General features: G+C 42.2%; 1 protein-coding gene across 2 annotated transcripts in view; it reads left to right on the forward strand.

The window, feature by feature from the left end:
• Window positions 1–18710, forward strand: part of EFR3A (EFR3 homolog A) — a 648826-nt gene that overhangs the window by 142577 nt on the left and 487539 nt on the right. Inside the window, exon 3 of one of the 2 annotated variants that reach the window (XM_029592042.1) lies at window positions 15941–16017. The exons of the other annotated variant lie outside the window; for it this stretch is intronic. Within the exon in view, the coding sequence (XP_029447902.1) occupies window positions 15941–16017 (77 nt within the window). The remainder of the gene's footprint in view (window positions 1–15940; window positions 16018–18710) is intronic. 2 annotated transcript variants of the gene reach the window in all.

Here is an 18710-nt window from a genome sequence, read left to right on the forward strand (position 1 = left end):
CTAGGTAGTTATCTTATAGCTAGGTAGTTATCTTATACTTTGTCTACATAGTACTATTGCTTTAACTAGATATCTATCTACCTTGCTTAAAGTGTTTGCATTTATTTGTCTTTTTACTTCCTCTTTGTGTCTTATACAAATATGAGCTAATAATCCATTAGCTAAGGTGCTGTTATACTGATCCTTGTCAGACACACACATAAGCTTTTCAATGATGCACACAAACTGTAGAACATGAATATAGAGCAAACAGTTGGAGAGGGGGGGGTCTCATTTAAAAAAAAAAAAAAAAAAAGGAAGTTTAGCCATAATACAAAAAGTATAAAACAAAATATTCCTATATTTCCTTTTATCCCAGGACAAGCAGGATGCTAGTCCTCACATATGGGTGACATCAGTAATGGAGCCCTATGTACGGAAAACTTCTTTAAAAGTTTCTATGAAACTTTTGACTGGCACCAGAGTGCCTACTGAGCATGCCCAGCATGGCATGATAGTCCCTGCCACAGGGGTCTCCCTTCAGTCTTCTTTTTTCCGCAAAGCAGTTAGCCTCGCGGTCCCTAGGAGTCCTGTGGAAAATCTCCACAACTTTAACTTTAACAAAAAGTTTAGAAAACTTCAGCCGCAAAGGGTCTCCCCTTAGTACACCATACGCGGTAAGTTTTTTGAATTTTCTCACGGTTCCGTTCCATTTTGACAACTTTTGTTGTCTCTGGTCATTGGTCGTCGACGGCTGTCCGGCCCAAAATGGCTTCAGGTTTCAAAAAGTGCCCCAAGTGCACCAGGAACATGTCCATTACCGACCCTCACCAGGATTGTGTCCTCTGTCTTGGTGAAACCCACGATGTTAGGGCTTGTCCCTTATGTGCCACCATGACATCGAAGGGCCGGCGTCTCCGGCTGGAGAAAATGGAACAATTGTTTAAAATACAGCTTTTGTCAGCACCGTCTACTTCAACACAATCGTCTCCAGCTGGGTCGATTCGAAAAGTCATGTTGAAAAAGCGTCTACCAGGTGAGTCGGGGGATGCTCCTCTTTCCTCCCCCTCTCCATCGTCCAGGGCATCGACATCGGGTAGTGAAAAAGCCCGCGAAAAGGAGAAGCATCGCCATCGCAGGCCGTATCCGGCGTCTACTGTCTCGATTCCCGGCGAGCCATCGACGGAAAGCGGTGTAACATCTAAGAAACCTCGGCTTCAGGATCAGGCTTCGGAGCCGTCGACAGGGCGATCCCCGCTGATTCTGGCGCAGGGAACCGTGCCTCCTCAGGGCTCTGAGGAGGTACCGGCATCGCCATTACCGCCTCCCCCCATGGGTGCTCTGTTTTCACCATCCATGCGGGCGGAACTTGATCTATATATACGTCAAGCGGTCAAAGACGCATTCATCGAGGCGATGCCGCGACCTCGGCCTTCTATGCCAGCGATGCCATCGACACCGCTTCAGGTACCGACATGCATATCGTCCCCAATACTCATGACATCGACCGTTCCGGCACCGGTGCCTTCGATGCCGATTCCAGCTATTCCACCGCCATCGCCAGCGATGCAGTCTATGCCGATTCCGGCTATTCCAGTGCATGGACCGCCAATGCCGTTGATGCCAATCCCGGTACCGTCACCGATAAAACCATCGATGCCAGGCCAAGAAACCTCCATTTTCCAACCATTAATGGATAAATTAGGCACCTTAATCCAGGTTTTCTCCACCTCATGGTTTGGATCCAGATACAATTCCAGAACCGGTACCTGGTCCATCTGGTGTTATCCCACCTATGAGACCACATACACCACAATCTGAGGTTCCTTTCAAGCCTCTTAGACCGTCAGGTCACCCACTGGACACTGGTAATGACTCGGGGGAAGATATCTCATCTGATGAAGATATTTTATCTCAACCTTCACCACCAGAAGACAGAAGGAAATCACCCCCTGAAGATCTTTCCTTCTCTAACTTCATTAAAGAGATGTCAGACACTATACCATTCTCTCTTCTTTCTGAACTAGATACTAGGCAGAAGACCTTGGAGGTGCTTCAGTTTGTTGATCCTCCTAAAGAGATATTAGCTATTCCAGTACACGAAGTCCTGCAAGAGCTTATGTACCGGATGTGGAACACCCTGGCTCAGTGGCTGCAGTTAACAAACGAGCAGATGCCACATATCTCGTCCAACCCATACCCGGTTTTCAAAAATCTCAGCTGCCACACCAGTCTGTAGTGGTTGAATCAGCCCAGAAAAAAGCTAAACACATGCTTCTACGCCTCCAGGCAAGGACAGTCGTTTCTTAGACAGTTTAGGAAGAAAGATTTTTCAAGGAGCAATGCTGGTCTCAAGGATAAACTCCTATCAATTATTCATGAACCAGTATCAGCGTGACCTGTGGAAACAGATAGAAGGTCTTGCTCAGGAACTTCCAGACCAATTTCAAGAGGGTTTCTTCCGTCTCGTGCATAAGGGCCTAGAAGCAGGCAAGCACGAGGTGAGAGCCACGTATGATAGCTTCGCGACGGCTTCCCGTTTATCAGCCTCCGGTATTACGGCTCGGAGATGGGCCTGGCTAAAATCCTCTGAACTAAGGCCAGAAGTGCAAGAAAGGTTGGCAGACATACCTTGTCTAGGTGAAAACCTTTTTGGAGACAAGGTCAGAGGCAGTGGCGACCATAAAAGACCACACAGAAACCCTGAAACAACTGTCTCAACTTCCTCAGGAGACACATCAAACTTCTAGGAGGCCTCCTAGAAGAGACGTAAGGAAACCTTACTATCGTCCTCGATGTTACTACCCTCCTGTTAGCCGACCGAGACAACCACGCCCCACTCAGCGTTCTCAGGTTTGACAGAGGCCTACTAGGCCCCAGCCGCCTGTTCCAACTACATCCACATCAGGCTTTTGAAAACCAGCCAGAGAGCAGAAGCCATTATCAAAATCCTCTTCCACACTTACCGGTCGGAGGTCGAATAACGTATTATCATCACACTTGGACCTCCATCACAACAGACCAATGGGTACTCTCAATTACAGCTCAAGGGTACCAAACGAAAATCCTCCTCTTTCATCGTGGACAGTGAATCATCACTCCACAATACTACAAGCAGAATTATCCACCCTTCTGAGAGCCAGGGCCATAGAACCAGTTCCCAGGCCCCAGAGGAGCAGAGGATTCTACTTCCGATATTTCCTCATTCCAAAGAAAACCGGGGGCCTACGTCCTATCCTGGATCTCAGGAATCTCAACAAATTTCTAAAAAAAGAAAAATTCAGGATGGTATCGTTAGACACCATGCTACCTCTTCTTCAAAAAGGGGATTGGCTCTGCTCTCTGGATCTTCAAGACGCCTACACTCACATTCCCATCTTTCCTCCTCATCGACAGTACCTGCGATTTCTGCTCGAAGGGCAACACTTTCAGTGCCGAGTGCTACCATTCGGTCTAGCCTTAGCACCTCGAGTGTTCACAAAGTGCCTTGCAGTAGCGGTGGTACATCTTCACAAACAAAGAGTGCATGTATTTCCTTACTTGGACGACTGGCTCATCAGGAGTCAAACGCAAAGCGGAGCTCTCAATTCCCTCCATCTCACAATAAATTTGCTTCACTCCTTGGGATTTCTCATCAATTACGAAAAATCCCATCTTACACCATCTCACCAGTTGCAGTTCATAGGTGCAGATCTCAACACCATCACAGCAAAAGCTTTTCTTCCAAGAAACCGTGCTCAGACACTCGTTCTCCTGACGCACTCTATTCGCAGTCAGTCTCGAGTTGCAGCTCATCAGTGCCTCACCCTACTCGGACACATGGCCTCAACAGTTCACGTCACTCCCATGGCCAGACTGACCATGCGATTAATGCAATGGACACTCAAAAATCAGTGGATTCAAGCCATTCAACCATTGTCCACTCCCATTCAGATAACACAAGATCTGAGTTCTTCCCTTCTCTGGTGGACATCAACGATCAACTTGCTCAAAGGCCTACCTTTCCAGCAACCAGTTCCACAAGTGACTTTAACTACAGATGCATCCACCTTAGGTTGGGGAGCACACATTGGTCATCTAAAGACACAAGGCACGTGGACAAAACACGAAGCCTCCTTTCAAATAAACTTCCTGGAGCTTCGAGCTATATGCTATGCGCTGCATGCGTTCAAGGACTGCCTTTCACACAAGACTGTTCTGATCCAAACGGACAACACAGTAGCCATGTGGTACATCAACAAACAAGGGGGAACAGGTTCCTACCTCCTTTGCCAAGAAGCAGCTCAGATTTGGGACTGGGCCCTAGCACACTCAATTCTTCTATGGGCCACCTACCTAGCAGGCATCCACAACACAGTAGCAGATCGCCTAAGTCGTCAGTTCCAACCACACGAGTGGTCTTTGGATCCAACGATAGCAACCAAGATCTTCCAACGCTGGGGTCAGCCAACACTAGATCTTTTTGCATCCCCTCTGAACTACAAAGTGGACAATTACTGCTCTCTGCTTCCGCAGCTGAACAGCCTACCGAGGGACGCCTTTGCTTGCCATTGGAATTCAGGCCTGTTATATGCGTATCCACCGATACCTCTCATAACCAAAACTCTAGTGAAACTGCAACAGGACAAGGGGTCCATGATACTCATAGCCCCATACTGGCCTCGACAAGTATGGTTTCCCACACTTCTAGATCTCTCAGTCAGGGATCCAATTCGCCTGGGAATAGCTCCCAATCTCATAACTCAGGAACAGAGTCAGTTGCGCCATCCCAACCTTCAATCCCTGTCCCTGACAGCATGGATGTTGAAAGCTTGATCATACAACCGCTCAACCTTCCAACCACCTTATCTCAAGTGCTGATAGCATCACGTAAACCTTCCACTAGAAAGAATTATTCCTACAAATGGAAACTGTTTACTTTGTGGTGCACTCAGAAAGCATTAGATCCTTTCACTTGCCCCACTACCTCACTACTAGATTACCTATACCATCTCTCAGACTCTGGTCTTAAGACTTCATCTGTAAGAGTACACTTGAGTTCAATCTCAGCTTATAACAAGCTGGGAGACACACCTATCTCTACACAGCCTCTCGTCAGTAAATTCATGAGAGGCCTAACTCACATTAAACCTTCAGTTCATTCCCCAAGCATACAATGGGAGCTGAACGTAGACTTAACCAGGCTTATGCGTTCTCCATTTGAACCCATAGATACCTGTGACCTTAAATATCTTACATGGAAAACTGTATTCCTCATAGCCATTACATCAGCTAGAAGGGTCAGTGAACTACAAGCTCTAGTCACATACGAACCTTTTACAAAGTTCCTACCTGACAGGGTGGTCCTCCATACTCATCCTAAATGCCTTCCAAAAGTAGTCACGGAATTCCACCTCAATCTATAGTTTTACCAACATTCTTTCCAAGGCCTCACTCTCTCACCAGGGAGAAAGAGCCTTACATACCTTGGACTGTAAACGTGCGCTATCTTCTACTTAAACCCCACTACAGTCCAAAGGAAATCCAGTCAACTATTTGTATCCTATGATCCAAACAAACCAGGAAAACCAGTGGGTAAACCTACTTTGTCAAATTGGCTAGCAGATTGCATACAATTTTGTTATGACAAAGCAGGCCTTACTCTTCAAGGGCGAGTAAAAGCTCATTCAGTCAGAGCGATGCCAACCTCAGTCGCGCACCTTCACTCTGTACCTATTCTGGACATTTGTAAAGCAGCAACATGGAGTTCTCTTCATACTTTTGCAGCTCACTACTGTTTAGACAAAGAAGGAAGACACGATTCAGCCTATGGACAATCTGTCTTAAAGAACTTGTTTCCAGTTTAAACCCAACTCCTTCTACATCCAACCTGCTGTGATCTTCGGCTGATTCATTTCCACAACAATACTTCACTGTTGCCTCAATCCCAAATGACTCAGCCTCTAGCTTGCTAATCACCCATATGTGAGGACTAGCATCCTGCTTGTCCTGGGATAAAGCAAAATTGCTTACCTTGTAATAGGTGTTATCCCAGGACAGCAGGTTGTAGTCCTCACGAAACCCACCCGCCACCCCGCGGAATTGGGTCCGATATGTTTTATTTTATTTTTGGCTAACGCTACTTGCTACAAAACAAGACTGAAGGGAGACCCCTGTGGCAGGGAATATCATGGCATGCTGGGCATGCTCAGTAGGCACTCTGGTGCCAGTCAAAAGTTTCAGAGAAACTTTTAAAGAAGTTTTCCGTACATAGGGTTCCATTACTGATGTCACCCATATGTGAGGACTACATCCTGCTGTCCTGGGATAACACCTATTACAAGGTAAGCAATTTTGCTTTATTTATGTTTTATGGGTTCACACTTGTTTGTATTGTGCCCAAACTTCCCATTTAAAAAAAAAAAAAAAAAGCACCCTCCCCACCCCCCCCCCCCCCCACCACACACACTTCAACTGTTTGCTCTACCTTCATGTTCTACAATCATTGAGAAGCCCATACATGGGTCTAGTAAGGATCATACAAACCACCTTAGTTAACTTGGAATCATGGTGAGAATAAGTTGGAAAAGTTTTTATAAACTTTAAAGACTTACCTTTTCACGGTGAAATGAAAAGCTAAACAGAAAGAGGGATCTTAATTCACCTGACATTTAGAAGAAACTTGTCTGTTTTATTTATTTTTACTAGCATTTCTGCTTTAATGAGCTCTTCCACGGTTGACAGCTTAGTTGGCAAGCTGTATTGCTGAATAATTAATTGGCTATTAGGTCTCATACCACTCTTATTACTTACTAGAGTTAAGGATGTGAAAAGATAGAAGTAGAGAGGTAGCTGCCTTGTTTGACTAAAACAAGTTAACGGAGGAATCCAGTATAAATGTATGGTCTTATTTCTTTGGACACTTATTTTCATTTTTTACAGCTACATACAAATTTTATGGTACATTTTATTTCTAATTGTTTTGAGATTTTTTTAAATTTTGGAACAAGCGAAATAATTTTTCCTGCATATTCTGTATACATTTTCTTTAGCAAAAAAAAAAAAAAAATGGTGCTGTTCTTACAGTTTGCACCATAGCCTTCTCCCCAGCAGATGGGGGACAAACTACCTTTTTAATAGTTTTACACTACTTCATGATTTGATCCTCAATTCTTAGTTTGTCTCTTGCAACCTCTGATTCCGTCGAGTGAAGGATCTCAAATATCCTTGGGAGAACAGCACTAAGACTCAGAGGAGGATGTGACCAAGGAAAGACCTTAGTTATTCACAGATGCAAAGATGGCATCGGTTTTTGTTTTTGGAAGCTAAGTAGCCTGAGGACAGAAGACCGGTCCCATTCTTTGGATGGCTTTTAGATCCAAGATGCTATCTGTTCAGTGTTTGGTATTACTGTTTGAATGTAAGCATTTGTTTCATATCTGGATCGGATTGCAAAAGATTTGGTGTAGAATAAAGACAGTTCTTGTTATAGGAAAGACAGCCTCTACACTCCTTTCCAAATATGCTCTTTGAGTGGGACAGAATAATTTTCCTTCCTGCCCAAGTCAGTTTTTTGCTTTAAAGTCCCAAGAGACCAAAGGAAGCCCTAAGGGAAACAAAGCAACTCTTAGTCATAGGAGCAGTGATTCTTGTACTAGTAGTAGAGTGGTTGCCATATATCTTTCCAGCATATTTCATGGTAGCAAAGAAGTCAGGGAAGAGGGCTTACAATCTAAGTTTATACCTTAAGAGACTGAAATAATTTGTAGTACGGAAGCCTTTTCATATGGATTCCCTGTGTTCCATCATTCAAGCAAACAGATAAAATAGCCTTGCCTCTACAGGACATAGATTTCCACATTTCTTTTGCTGAATGTCACCAGAAGTATCTTTGCTTTGTGGTAAATGATCAGCATTTTCAGGTCAGCATCCTTCCATTTAACCTGGTATTAGCTGTAGGGTTGTCCATAATGGTGCTAGGTACCGTAATAGTAATGGTTCTGGAAGAAGGATTTTTTTTGTGTATCTTACCTACCTGATAATAGCCATAGGTATGTTTTTTTTTTTTTGTTATGTTCTTCCCATTATGGAAGTAGCAAGTTAATATTTTGATCCAGATTGCAGAACAGTGCAAACATTGCCCGATTCAAAATAAAGTTTGAAAGTACAAAGAAAAGGATTTTTTTTTTCTTAGATTCTACCAACCAGTTCTAAGCTCTATGCAACATTTTCACTAATGCTGTAGTTCACTTGGGTAATCAAAATTGTTCTCCTGGATAGTTTACCTTCACCCTGCTTAATCTTCATTTCTTGAAAGGAAATAATGGCTACTTTGTAGTCAGGCAATAGAAATATGTAAGATTTTCAGTGGCAGTGATACCGGGGAGACTTGGGTTTAATTTCTAAGCCCAGCTTCTGTTTCTTGGGCTGGCAATGCTGCTTTTCAAGAAAATACGGAGGTTCTCAGGAGAGACAGCTTAATTAAAAAGAAAATTTGTTAAAAGAACCTGTGTAGCTCTCTGCTGATTCTCATACTATGTAACATTATTTCCATAAAGAAGCTTGTTTGTTGATGCCATGTATATATTCTTTGCACAAGTACTTTTGGAATGTTATACAATATGATCGTGATATAGTGTTTCTTTAAATGATAGTAAAATGTATTCTCCATGGACAAGCAGGAGGAATAAGCCAGTCATGGGTGACGACATCTGATGGCATCAGATGGAGTGCTTACTAGCTAGAAAGAACTAAGTTATTTTTTTTTGGTCATGTTCAGCTGACACCATAGAGCCTTGTGTTTCAAGGCCCTCATGTTTATCCACGGAATGAGATGGATGAGTTTTCATGGTGAGAAACTTTTTTTTTTTCTTTACTGCAGTTGCAAGACTCCCTCAGCAGTTTTTCTATTTTTTTTTCTTTTAACTTTTCTATTTCCAGTACCTCAGCCTTGACTACAAGAGTTCTGAAATCATTTGATGTTGAAACCTCCACAATTGTACTTTTAACTAGCTGGCTCTGTTCTCCCCACAATGGCTAACCAAAAATATAAGAGTAAAATGTATAACAGAAAAGAGGATAAAAGTATTATACCGTCCAGAAAACAAATGTGTAAAACTGTATCATTCAATGACACACAATATAAGCCATAGCATCAGACTTCAGGTGCATGAAATGCAATAACCTGTCTCCTGCCTCGTAATGGGCTGTAGACAGTGTCAGAACCGCACCAATGAATCAATCATCTGCTAATTGGCTCTACCTGTGTTTATTCTATTAGAAAAATATTTTTACTTATCTGAATGTGGGTAACTTCTCATCAATTTAGAAAAAATCCTTCACATCCGACTAAAACTCAAAAAAAGTCCGCGCTATGTGCTCCATTCACTGCTTTTACAAACCAGGACCCAAAATACGACACAGGCCAGTGTTTCAGCAGCTACCATTGCCTGTTTCAGGGTGAGACATATGCATTGAGAGTTGAGTCACATTCAGATAAATATAGGTAGAGCTGATTAGCAGGCAGGAGATGGGCTCTTTTAAGCTATATATTGGATAACCATAGACGACAGCTCTGCTTTCTTGATTTAGAGTAAAATTAACATCCCACACCATGGTACATATGACAAAATGCAACAAAATTCAAAACCTCAATCACAAAATCATGTTGTCAAAATATCTAAAATATACTGTAACTAACTAATAAAAACATCAGATAAAATAGCTTCTTATCACACAAACATAATTATATAATAGAAATAAAATGCAGAAATCAGAGTAAATAGTAACTAACACTGTCTATCACAGATTGCTATACAATGTGTATGCATTGTCTAGAACAGTGCTTCTCAACCTAGTCCTCGAGGCACACCTAACCAGTCATGTTTTCAGGCTATCCACAAGGAGTATGCATGAGATACGTTTGCTATATGCTTATCAGAAGATTACTACAAGCCAAATAAGTGCTATTTTTAATTGCATAGAATATTTTAAAAATGGCTTATTTGGACAATATTTTGATCTGACCTATGATTAAACATACGCCTTCATTTGCTTATCTGCTGGTAGTGCCTAGTATGATGGTCATATTTTTTTCTCTGCATATTCAGGTTTAAGTTTAAACAAGATATAGTTCTAATAGAGGATCTTTTTCTTATGAAGTACATTTATTCCTCTGATTCTGACACTATTTGGAGGGGGTTGATGCACAAAATTCTGCCATAAGTAGTTTTGCATGCACTTTCTGAAATTTCTCCCCAAAATAATCTCTGCTTTCCCTTTGAATGAGTCTGAGGTTCCAACCTTCTTTCCCAAACTTGCATAACTTAGATCAGTGGTTCTCAACCTTTTTTCTGTCAGGACACACCTGACAGATGGTTCTCACATGCGTGAAACACTGAACATGTGACCATCACGGGGCTAAATGTAAACAAACACTCTGCATTCCACAGGACCCCCCTTGACCCCCAACAATGGGTTCAGAGCAGAACTAAGACATTCCCCGTTCAATTTACCATACAAAAAAAGATATTTCTGGTGACATCTCAATAACAGCAACATAAGCACTCTCTCCTACCAGGTGCAATAGCCCTCCTTATGAAAAAACAGTAATTTACCACCAATGCATTTTCTGTTGAGAAAACACAACAAACAATATTGATACAAATGCCTATTTGCTAGTAAAATATTTCATCTCGGTCACACACATAGAATCAACCATCGCCAAGTACAGAAAGACCATAAATTACAAATATGGAAACAGAAACTGGAATGGAAATCCAAAAAAGCCACTCTGCATTCTGTGCAAAACAAAAATATAGCACTTGTCAGACTTCCAGTGTCTGCAATAATGTACACAAACTAATGTGCACAAAGTTACACCTGCATTATGGAACTCATGAAAAGGCAGCACTGCAAAAATTACACCGGCCCTAAACACCAATACACTTCCTATTAGGAAAACAGAACAAGCCAAGCTGCTGTAGATCCCTACCAAGAAACGACAAGCTTGCAGAACACCCTTAGCTGGGTCACACACGCAGAACACAGACAGACACTCACCAAAAACAGAATAAAGTGACCATAAAGCTAATGTTTTTGTTTCTGCATTTTTACTGCATACAGAGTTTGGCTTCTTGCTGTTTCCAGTTCAGTTTTTGTCTCCACATTTCTATTTATACATTCCCCGAGAAATATAAAATAATTCTAAACTAGAATATAATAAAGTTTCAAAACAACTGATAAATGGAACATCCAATCATTAAAAAATTTCAAAATTATTAAAAATTCTCCAAACACCAATAAAATATTTCTAACAGCAGACACATCACATATTACCTAATAATTAAAATGGCAGTTAATCAAGAAAGTTAAACTTAAAAAGCCACCTTTACTTACCCTCTCCAGTAACTCTCCTACTGCTTTCCCTTTAGGCCAATAGAACTCACCAGAAGCAGCAAGGGCTGCTGAAGCTCTGTCCTCACGCTCTTCTTCCATAAGGCCCATGAGGAGTCTATTTCACACACACGCACCAGTCACCTGCCTGGCCAATCTCTCTCTCTCACACACACGCACCAGTCACCTGCCTGGCCAATCTCTCTCTCTCACACACTCGCACCAGTCACCTGCCTGGCCAATCTCTCTCACATTTCTCTTACTTACACACACATTCTCTCATACACTTGCACACATGCTGGCCCAATCTGTCTCACTCACCCCCACCCACAGCACACATAGCAGCTATAGCACAAGGTAGCCGTTATGCCTCTATTAAAAGCAGAGTTCTGACAGACTGGAAACTGCAGCAGGAGCGACCTCCCCAGCCCCACAGCGCTATGAAGGCAGCACTCAGCTGTTTGCTTGTGCTGCGATCGATCGTGGCACAGAGCAAACAGCTGAGAATATAATTCTATGCTTTTCTCCCCACCCCAGCCTTCTTTTTTTTTTTTTGCAGTTTGATGATTATTATTCATTTTATATTTTCTTGCTGGTGTTGTGCTGTTGAGAGAAGGGAAGGTCGGGGGGGGGGGGGGGGGGGGGCGCAGTGGCGCAGAACTCCTGCAGGCCCTGGCAAAGTGACCAGCTAGCATCAAATGTGATTTCTGCAGCAGCAGCATGTATGCATGGACTTTTCTTCTTCCCGCGTGCCCGGTAAACATCAACGGGCGACAGGTGGGAAGAAGAAAAGGTCACGTTCCTGTTGCCGGCTTCCACAAACACTGCTGCTATTTCCCTCGGGGCTTGAATGTGCTGATAGCCCGGGCAGGAACGGCAGCTGTATTCGTCTTGCTAAGGTGAAAGCGGGGGAAGAGCAGCGGGTGCGCGACACACCTGCCGGTGCGTCGCAACACACCGGTTGAGAACCACTGCCTTAGATAAGCCCTTTAGGGCTGCCAGCAGTTTGGGTTTTCAGGATATCCCTAATGAATATGGATGCAATAGATTTGTATGCATACTGCCTCCATTATATGAAAACCTATCTCGTTCATATTTATTAGGGATGGCCTGAAAACCCAACCTGTTGGCAGCCCTTGAGGGCTGGGAGTGAATATCTTAGTGAATAAATACTATTTTTCAACATTGACAGAACTATGAGGTTAGAAAATCCACCCAGCTCTTAGTCTGTTATGACCACGACTGACTTTAGAAGGGTGCAGGACCCGAGGCAAATCAACCACAGTGGTGCCCTGGAACGCTGTTCTACATGGCTGCACCCTCAAAATGACAGGAAATCATAATGTTAGGGATAGGCTAACATGGCATTATGGGTCCCAGATTCCCTATTCATCTCTCTTCCCCAGAACAGCCCTGCTTATGACTGTAACAGACTTAGACTATTAATCATGAAAAGTACAGTTGCAAAGTGGATCTCTCATTAGAGAGCCATATAAAAGTACACACTGTAAGAACAATGGCTGCTTCAATAACATACCTTTGCTTAGCTTTCATTCAAGAAATAAGTAAAGCTGCTACATGCAGTTCAGTGCATACATTTACCTCTTACTACTGGTTAAACACTGACTCTTTGCAAGACAATAATTGTGTGTTGTCAGTTATGAGAAGTCTTTTTAATAATTGACTGAAAATTTTGTCCATCTCCCTAGTGCCATGTACCCATTTGTCTGAGTTATTTTAGATTTGGAATTGCTACATGTACATTGTCTATTGAGCAAGCAAAGTTGCCTACCTGTAATTGGTCTTCTCCATGGTCAACGGGATAAATCAGTCACACTACTTCTGTTTTGGATTTCACACCACATATTTGAAGAAAGGACCTGTGTACTCTTGAAAGTTCATATATTACCTCATCTTTTTTTTTTTTTGTCATAAGCTCTGATATGACTAGGTGGGCCTTGCAGTGCATAACTAGGCAGAAAACCTCTAGTTTTTTTCTGGTTCTAGCTTGTAAACATTCCATCCTTAGTGCTGTTGACATTGCCTATATGTGTGACTGATATATCCTGCTATCCACAGAGATCACCAGTTAGTAAAATAAAACTCTGAAGCTTCCACTTTTCAGTGCAGAGTCCTTTTTGTTAACTTTGATTGGTGACCTGCGAATAAGTTCAGATAGAGATTCAGACTCCATGTTTGTTTCATTAGATCTATCAACCACCTTCAACTCCATGGACCTTGACAAGCTTATTCATCAGTTGAGGGTCGTGGGAGTTGAGGGCCCTTTCTGAATCAAAGATCCCAGCAGGTGGAAATTGATCACGATTTCAGAATCCTGGGACTTGAAAGTGACTGGCTCCCAAGGTTCAATATTTGCCCATTGTTTAATGTGTATATTCAGCTAAGAGGAGGAATAAGAAGTAGCATGGGTTCCAGATTGCTATCCTATGCTGAGGACATTCAGAACTGGGTGCAGATCATAATAGGAGGTTATCTGATCTTGAAGAGTGGTTAGAAGCAATTTCCCTTTGGATACATCAGAACTGGCTTTTGCTTAATCCTTAAAACTGGGGTGCTTTATCAAGAAGCTTGCAATGAAGTTTATGCCACCACAGTTATTTTGAAAGGGACAACTATCCTGGTTAATTCAGTGGATAATATTCTGGGGAGATAATCATTGGTTGAGAGTTAAGAATGCAACCACATATTAACAATGTTTGCCCAGTTATGTTTTCTAGGGAAAATTTACCAACAGTGATCCATCAGGGTGATGGGATTGCTGTAATTCTCTCTACATAGGCTTAGATTTAAAGAAAAAAAAAAAGTACGCAGATTACAATGTATACAAAATATAGCTGTACATGTTCTACTGGGCTTAAAGTACATAATCATGTTTTTCTTATTCTTGACCAATTGTATTGGCTACTTGTTGCTTGCACTTTTTGGTTGATCTTCAAAGCCTTATTTAAACCTGGACCAAAGTACTTCTAGACTGGCTTGAATAGCATACTCCTTCTCCAGGGCACAGGATGCCCTGTTTGTGTTCTGATCCATCTGAAATGAAAACCACAAGAAGGGCTAGTTCCTGGTTTGGCTTCATATCATGGAACTCAATTCTTAGGTAATTAAGATCTTCAGAGCCTTAGGTAATTAAAGTTCTGTAGAGATTCATGTTTTTAGGGAACTTGCTAAAAGCCGACTTCATAGCTCATCTGAAAATGCATCTGATTTAGGAAAGATTTTTTTTCTGAAATTGTTTATTAAACTAAATATACTGTCTAAATTAATTAGGTTGTACACAAATATTTAAAAACTTAGAGAAACTAATGTGCAAGAGAAATATCCCCCAAAACCTACCCACATCAATATACAACGCATAAAATAAGTCCCCCAGGCATCCAACCCATATCACTTTATCAGTTGTATACAATGTGGAAATTCAGTAGAATTGTTTGAAATTTATTAGTTACATTTTACGTTTGTGAAACAGATGAAGAAATATTCAAAACTTTGCCTACTGTGATACAGGATCAGCCTGTTGTGCATGGGATTCATCCATTTGAAGGCAAGAAAGTTTATTAATAAATTAGCGTGAAAGCTTTATCTTACGTTTCACGGTTTCCTTGGTTTTCAGTTCTTATTATGTTTTATATAATATGATTATGCAACTGTCTTATACTGCATTGTTGCATATTTTTATGTATAATTTAGATGTTCTATTTGCACTGTTGTGCGCTGCTTAGCATCCCCTCAAATTAGGCAACTTATAATATAGGTTAAAAAACTTAGAAGTAAAATTTAAGACCTGCGTGTGAGTGTTTGCCGGTGCATGCACATGGACGTATCAATTTTATAACATGCGTATATGCGCGCGTGTTATAAAATTCGCTATCTGCGAGTACGCGCATGCACGGTTTCATATTAACACGAATGCCATCTTGAGCGCATAAGTGGGAGGAATTTTAGTAGGTATGCTATGGCGACGCAATAGGCCTTTTTCCTAGTTAGCTCCTAGTTCGCCCCAGTAAAGGAGAGGCCTTCCTGAGCCCCCTAGCTAACTTGCCTCCCTTTCACCCTATTACCCCGACCCTTAAAACCCCGCTAACTGTATTTTTTTTGTTACATGACTTACACGCCGTCCACAACAGAAGTAAGGTAATGCGATAGGGGACCCCGGTGTGCGCTTGTGCACTTAAATACTTATGTGTTGGATTCATGCTACAGACCTGGCCCACCCATGTCTCGCCCAGACCACGCCCACATCCCCATCCCTTTTGGTGAGAATTTTTATGTGCATGCTGGGAGTTATGTGCGTGCTCATGCTGGTTTTAAAATTTGTGCGGCGTGCACCAGGCCGAGTCACTTGCGTATCTCCTGGTTTTGCCACGCGCAAGCCTTTGAAAATCGACCATTTAGCTTTTCATGTATCATCTTTTTGGGTATTTGGATTCGTATGTTTTTTCACTTGGTTGGGCCAATAACCGTTGAAGAAATTTTCAGTGCCTTTGAAGTATTCTAAAAGAATGAAAAGTTTACTTTTTTAAAATTCTGTCCTTTAGTTCAGATATTGTTACATTGTATTTTCCAGGAGTATGTGGTTGCTGTGGTGCTTTGCGACCCCGTTACAAACGTTTGGTGGATAACATATTTCCTGAAGATCCCAAGGTAAGTAGATTATTCATTCATTCTAATGTGAGTAAAATGATTATGTGAAACGGAGTACTTTATCATAAGTCCTCAAAGATTATCGTGCCTGATGTCCACAATGGTGGGTCATGCGAACTATTACACTTCAAGCTGAAGCGTTTCTCCCAAGTTCTGCATCTCTTCTTGGACATTCCATCTAGGAAAGCACAGACCTATGAAATATTGTCCTCCCAGTGATAAAGTCAAAATTAGGCACTGGTGCCCCTTTATCTCTATTTCCATCCAGCTGCTGTGTAAAGGAATGTATATCAGGACCTCCTTAAGACCATGATCAGGTATTTAGCCTGGTCCACTTAAGGTATAGTCCAGAAGGGAATTCTGGTCACCCCTGAGCAGGGGAATGAGAGAGAAGGCCCAGGAGGGAACAGGAAGGTGCTGTGGATGAGAAGGCAGCTCCTATGACAAGACTATCTATTACTGTAACCTTTTTGATTTAGAACTGAAATAAGCAGACCTTTTTGCCTGTTTTCTGTTATGCTGTAAATAATAAAGCTAATTCTGTGGAGAACCAGCCAGAGTCCAGACTATTTTGTCTTCCAGCACTCTTATAAAGCCAAAGACTGCTCTCATGTTATCACAGATGGTAGGAGTGAAATGTCTGTTTGGGCGATTTCAGGTCTTTCTACTCCCAGCCGTCTGAGCAGAGAATCATGTTAAAAAGAAACTTTTCTCTGGGAACTGGCTGCAGCGGGCCTAGGGTCTAGCTCTGCTTGGATAGTGAGGGACATAGTGAGTCAGAGCCAGCCAAGCTAGGGTCTTTTATTATTCTTCTCTCCCTTTTTTTTTCCTTGTTTTGTGCTTTGCTCTTGAGCAGGGCGGTGGTTCTTTCAGAGCCGAAAAGCCTAGGATACAGCAGAGCACATGCTAAATCAGCATGGAAGGTTTACTGCAGGCCCTTGCAGAGGATTAAAACAAGTACCAGGCTTTTTTGGTACAGATTACAGAAGTCTTATAAACTGTATAGCCTGCAGTTACTCCTCTTACTCCTATATTACCTAAGATGGGCCTGAGAAGACCTAGATAAGGAGGTGTATGACAACGATGAGGTTGAGGAGAATAATGCTAGAAATGACAAGACATCATGAGAGGATTACTGTGAATGTTACACGAGAAAGAAAGCAAATTGTGCACACTGAAGTCATAAGACCCAGAGAAAAAATGGCCACAGAACTTAGGGCCACAAGCATGCTTTTATTGTGGAGAGGCCATGTTGCCAAAGTAGTCCTGGGATTTAAGAAGAAGCTATGAGTGCCAGCCTCATGACATACCATTGTTATAGCTTTGAGGATACTTCTTACCCTGGCCCTTGGTGCTTTTGTGGTCCTGGTTGAGCCAAATAGGGTCCCTTCATGGGTTCTATTTGATTCTGGAAGTGGAAAAACCCTCATTCGGAGGAAGCTAGTTAAGTGATTCTACATTGATTGTGAATCTCAAGTGACTGTAGTATACACTTATGAAGACAGGGCCTTGCTACACAGCTCTCACTGGGAACATCATCTAGACAGGACAGCTTTGAGGTTGTCCCAGAATGCGATTTCCTGGATTTTGAGATTTTGTGCCCACTTTAATATGGGGTCAACCAGTTAGAAAGAAGAGTCCCTACTAGAGATCTTTCCCTTGGGAAAGTCCAGAATAATTCTCCTGAAAAATTGACCCTTAAGAGTATCTAACAGCTCTACAAAAATGTGAAGAGAGACTCCAACTCAGATACATTTTGCGACTTGTATACGACAACCCATGTACGGGTGGTTGTTCTCCTAAATACAAGGGGAAAATTGAGTGCTTAACTGGTAAGATGTATGCCAGGGAACAATATATGAAGAATGCGAAGACAAAGGAGTAAATAACCCTTAAATGATTCCTCAGAAAGGATCGGGGAGGGTAACCTTGGAAAAGTTAAATGAGCCCCACTCGAAATTGGTTCCCTTGAGTTTGGTCAGGGCACATTCAGGTGGTAGAGGAGAAGGTACTCTCGGGCTTTTGGATCCCCACCTTGATCCTACCCTTTGTTGGAAAAAGAAATGGACAGTCCCAGTTCAGGGCAGGAAAGGAAAATAAGAATGGCAATTCACTTTCCCGGGAGGTAGCCCAGGATGGAGCAGGCACTCAACCTGGGAAGTTCAACCTGAGAGGGAGGGTATGTAAAGGAGTGTATATCAGGATCATCCTTAAAAGACCTAGGACTAGGTAATTAGCCTGGTCTACCTTAAGGCACAGCCCAGAAGGAAATTCTGTTCCCAGGGTGAATAAGAGAATAGGCTCAGGAGAGAATGGGAAGGCCCTGGGGATAAGGAGAAGGCAGTTCCTGTGAAAAGACTGTCTATTGCTGTAACTTTTGATTTAGAACTGCTGACATCAGCAGACCTTTCTACCTGTTTTCTGTTATGCTGTAAATAAAGCTGACTTCTGTGGAGAACAGACTGCTCTAGACTATTCTGTCCTCCGGCACTCTTACACAGTCAAAGACTGCTTTCCCGTTATCACATGCTGTTTTTTCTTATGTCTCTAGCAAGCGTTATTTGCATTATGGTTTGCTTGAAAGCTTGCCTGTTTCAAAGCTTATATATTTCTCATTTAGCACAAGTTGAAATGCTTATTTAATCTATGTAAAAGGCAGAGTATAAATATGTAGAGCACCTGGCACAGAATTG

The sequence above is a fragment of the Rhinatrema bivittatum genome, chromosome 2 (genome assembly GCF_901001135.1).
Source record: "Rhinatrema bivittatum chromosome 2, aRhiBiv1.1, whole genome shotgun sequence".
NCBI classification, from domain to species: Eukaryota; Metazoa; Chordata; class Amphibia; order Gymnophiona; family Rhinatrematidae; genus Rhinatrema; species Rhinatrema bivittatum.